The 4,744-nt window shown below is 34.8% G+C and overlaps 1 protein-coding gene across 1 annotated transcript; it reads left to right on the plus strand.

The window, feature by feature from the left end:
* Positions 1-265: 265 nt before the first annotated feature.
* LOC111921318 (high mobility group B protein 3) lies at positions 266-2,940 on the plus strand. Its single transcript, XM_052767685.1, has 8 exons — positions 266-271; positions 693-748; positions 896-962; positions 1,053-1,106; positions 1,202-1,282; positions 1,421-1,501; positions 1,596-1,685; positions 1,794-2,940. Exons 1-8 carry the CDS (start codon positions 266-268, stop codon positions 1,809-1,811), a joined length of 453 nt encoding a protein of 150 aa, XP_052623645.1. The 3' UTR covers positions 1,812-2,940.
* Positions 2,941-4,744: the final 1,804 nt, after the last annotated feature.

The raw sequence follows: 4,744 nt of genomic DNA on the forward strand, positions 1-4,744 counted from the left end.
AATGTGTCGCTTTATAATTTTAAGTGAAACACGCGTTTTAGGCGGGAAATGAAACCGACGAAAATTACCCCCGCCTATTGAATCCCAAAATTAATCCCCCCGCCTCTTCTACTTAGCAAGAAAAAGCCCTAGGTCCTTCATCTTCATCTTCAGTATCATCAAACATCTCGTTCATCGGATCTCTACTCGATCTCCTTCTTATCAGTATCACCAAACATCTCATTCACCACCTCCGCCCTATCAACATTCCCTTAATTTCAATTTGATGCAGGTAATACACGACCAACTACAAGTCTCTCTCTCTCTCTCTCTCTCTCTCTACCCCTACTGTTCAACAACAACCTAGGCACCCACCACCCCTCGTCTTCTCTCTGGTTCACCACCGCCACCAATGAAGCCCCATTGTTTTATCCAAAATGGGCCCAAAATCATGAACATAATCAAGCCCTCTTGGAATAAAAATCTTCCCGCCCAAATAGTTCTATTGCCGACGTATCGTAGCCATTTATAAGTCGATTTCCTTACCCCAGTATCCCCCAATCGCAAACGAATCAAACCCTAACCCTAGATTTTTTGCTAACTAGGTATGTTTTCTTCCTCTTTTTCCTCAATGTCGACTCTAATTTTTTTCATTTACAACCATTTTCGCTTCGATTTTTGACCTAGTTTGTTGTTTCGGTTGTTTCATTCAGGATCAAATGATGAAAGGAGGCAAATCAAGCGGTGCTACGAGGAAAGCCGATACCAAGTACGATTTAATCTAACTATGTTTAAAACATACCATCTGCTAGGGTTTAATGTTGTATTTTTTTTCATCTTCAATGAAATTAGGTTTTTGTTCTTCCTCAGGATCATGATTTCGGTACTTTTTAACAATTGTTTGTTGTAATTTTAGGTTGGCTTTAAAGAAGACTGCAGCCAAGGGGAAAGCAGCTAAGGATCCCAATAAACCCAAGAAGACTGTAGCTGTTCTTCGTTTATCACTACCTTCATGTTTTACTTCCATTTCCAAAGTTTAAATATTTTTCCTCTTGTTAATGTTATAAAGGGAGGACTTTAGAAAGCAGTTCAAAGAAGATCACCCTGACAACAAATCTGTTGTTGCTGTAAGTGATCTTCCTTTTTGCCTTTTGTCATCGAAACTTCTTAAGCTTTGTTTCAAGTATTCTGTATCTAGATTGAGTTGAGTTTGTGTTTTTAGATTTTGATTTGGATTTCACTTGTGTATAATTATCAGGTTGATAAAGCTGGTGGGGCAAAATGGAAGTCAATGTCCGACTCTGTAAGTAGCACTTACATTACATTACTATGTTTAGTTTTTGAGGCAAAATCATAATGCTCATCAACTTCTTAAGAATTTATAAAAAAATGATGTAGTATTTAGTTATTTACCTTTGTTTTTTGGATGATGTGAATGTAGGAAAAGGCACCTTTTCAAGCCAAAGCTGACAAAAGAAAGAAGGAATATGAGAAGAACTTGGACACCTACAACAAAAAACTTGTAAAATCTTTGTTTAAACTTAGAATTCATATGCTTATCATTTTAATATTTTTGTTTTGATTCATTGACTTTGAGTTTGCTTCCATGTAAATAGGCTGGAGGTGGTAATGATGATGATGATGAGGATTCTGACAAATCTAAGTCTGAAGTCAATGATGAAGCAGATGAGGATGAAAGTGATGATGTATGTTTTTTTATAAAACATAATGATATTGATACTTATTTTTTTCAGTATATGATTAATATTTTTTAACAAATGAAACTAAATGTGGTTTTAATTTGTGTTTTGTAGGAGGAAGATGATGACTGAATCAAGAAAGTGGAAGTTGATTCGGTGTTGATGGTTTGATAAGTTACCTGCTTTGTAGTTTCATGTTACTGATTAGAATAGATTTGGCTTTTATGGTGCACAGGAAAAAGGAAATGTAACTTTGGTTTGATAAGATGTTCTAGTTTTTCCAAATTAAATTTTGTAATATCATTTTTTTAGTTTTATTTTATTTATTTTTATTTATTTATTTATTATTTAGGAGTTGTTTGATCATCAGAGTCAAAATTATTTTCAATTTTGTAGAATTGTCACCTGTGACTTTTGTTCTTTTCTGTGTTCATGTTTATGTTTACGGAACTGTTAGCTAGGCTATACACATATCAAGATCCTACCATTTATGCATAAGAGTCTTTTATTTTAATTATATTTTTCCTTTTTAGTTTTTTTTGCTCGACTTGTGTTGTCTATTTTATGATGATTCCAGACCTCTGATCCGAATTATAGGCGATCGATTCCCATGGCAAGTGAAAAGTGCTATTTTGTCAACTTTGACCATCATAATAGCAAAAGGTGGGATGGCACTTAAACCTTTTCTCCTACAGCCACAAACCACCTTTGTCAAATTCTTACAGGACAACCCAAGGTAAGACTTGTTTTATACTACTGTCTTTTGTTGATTATTCGACTTACAAGGGCATTCTCGTCAATTTGCAGGAGTGTTCGTTCAAGTGCTGCTCTTGCACTTGGTAAGCTTAGTGCACTAAGCACAAGAGCTGATCCCCTAGTTAGGGGTCTTCTATCTAACCTACTTGCATCAGATGGTGGGGTTCGTGATTCAATATTGGTCGCCCTAAAAGGTGTTGTCAAGCATGCTGGAAAGAGTGTTAGTGGTCTCGTTAAGACACGTGTTTTTGATCTCTCAAACGAGTTGATCTAGAACGATGATGACCAAATACAAAGCTCTTCAGCAAGAATTCTAGGCATCATATCAGAGGTTCAGTTCAGTACATTCACTTGCATTTATAGCATCTGTTCCATCTCTGGGATTTACCACCTATGTAATTTCACAACAGCACCTGTCAACATTTGGTTGTGAGTGCAGGTGAAAAAGAAACGAGCTGGTCGGGATGGAAAAATAGATGGGCTGGTCCCTCCCCAAAGTAACCACATATGGTAACTCATGTCGTGTCACCGGACCATCTGGTTGTGTATAAAAGCTTAATTGCACATCCTCCTGCGACAATAATAAGATATAAAGATGCTGTGAACAAGGGGATCTTGCTCCAACCAGTGCTATTATACCTTTCTCGGTACAACTGGAATCTAAAAGTGTTGATGCTTTTTATTTTTATTTTCAAATCTTAAGTATATATTTATTTGCTGATTTTTCAAACATAATGTATCATGAAAAACAGGGCATTAAACTTTATTTCCTCCTTAGCAACCAAGTTGCCTGATGTGAAAGCTTCTATGGACATATTCATCAGCAGAATATTGATAGATTATCAATCACTTTCCGATCCAAAAGCATACAAGAATGATCACCCATAACTTATTCAAATATGCACAAGTACCTTCAGGTAAGAATATTTATGTGTGTTTGGCCTTATATGTTGGATTTGGGGAACAGAGAGTCTTCCAAATATGAAGAAAGCTACTACTTAAGGATACTTTTGGACAGCAGAGATGCTTGGTTAGGTCCTTGGATTCCTAGAAGGTATACACTTGTTACATATCAACTTTAGGGGGCGTTTGGTTTGTAGGATTTATCAAGAATTGGAATTCAATTCCGAATAATTTCTGTGTTTGGTTGTATATAAGTAAGGATTTGAATTCAATTCTATATAAGTAAGGATTTGGATGATTATTTGTTAGTTTTACTAGGTGTGAGACTCATATGTTATACGGGTTGATTAAAATAAAATGTTAAATACGAATGATTAAATGGGAAGTTTATTTTAATTTGAACTTTAAAATAATTATAAAATTATAAGAAAAAAACATGAAAAAAATTAAAATTATTTGTTTAGTTTTCAGACCCATGTACTAAACGTGTTAATTATAACAAAATATTAAATACAAATGTTTAAACTGTAAATTTATTTAAAATTAAATTTGAAATTTGAAAATTTACATTAATATAGTAATTATGATATGTTTAATTTATGGAAACTAAATTAATGATATATTGAAAAATGAAAAATGAAGTGAATGACAAGTGGAAAATAAATATTTCAAAATTATGACACAATGACATGTGGCATAATGCATGAGAGAATGACATGTGACAAAATCATTTTCATTTATTAGGGAGGATATGAATGTATAATCCATGTTAGCAATGTACATTAAATTTTATGCAATGGATTGTATTTTTTGTATATGATATTTTATTTATGTTATGAGATATTAAATGCAAATGTAATTTAAAAATTAATAAATATATAAATATTTTTTTAGAACATTTAAAATTATGATATGCAAAAATGTGTGTCATCTTCATTTATGACATGGCCTTTCTTGACTGGGGCTTCCTTGATACACATTGCGTGTCATAAACACGCGCGTCGTAAGGTTACGACAGGCGAATGCGTGTCATCTTCTTTTATGACAGGGCCTTCCTTGATACGCATTGCGTGTCATAACTGCACGTCGTAAATGCGCGTCATAAATGCACGTCGTAAATGCGCGTCGTCTATAGACGACACGCAAAAGCGCGTCGTCTCTCGTTATGACAGGGCCTTCCTTGACGCACATTTGCGCGTCGTCTGAGCGTTTTACGACGCACAATGAGCGTCGTAAAAGGCCTTTTTTCTAGTAGTGCTTGGTCAATCATAAAGTGTGGTCGGGCTTAATTCATAATTCCAGTCCTGTCGTCCAAAATGCGGGTCTCGACAAGTCCAAATTAAAATCTCCAAGATTAGGGTTTTTTAAACCCTAATTAGGGTTTCCAACCCGAAACACGCCAGTTA

The sequence above is a fragment of the Lactuca sativa genome, chromosome 9 (genome assembly GCF_002870075.4).
Source record: "Lactuca sativa cultivar Salinas chromosome 9, Lsat_Salinas_v11, whole genome shotgun sequence".
Lineage (NCBI taxonomy): Eukaryota > Viridiplantae > Streptophyta > Magnoliopsida > Asterales > Asteraceae > Lactuca > Lactuca sativa.

Excerpts from the sequence above, each read along its gene's own strand:
- LOC111921318 (XM_052767685.1), top strand. Across the intron at positions 1,107-1,201 it reads ACAACAAATCTGTTGTTGCT|ATTTTGATTTGGATTTCACT; the intron begins GTAAGTGATCTT and ends TTGTGTTTTTAG. Across the intron at positions 1,502-1,595 it reads ACACCTACAACAAAAAACTT|GCTGGAGGTGGTAATGATGA; the intron begins GTAAAATCTTTG and ends CCATGTAAATAG.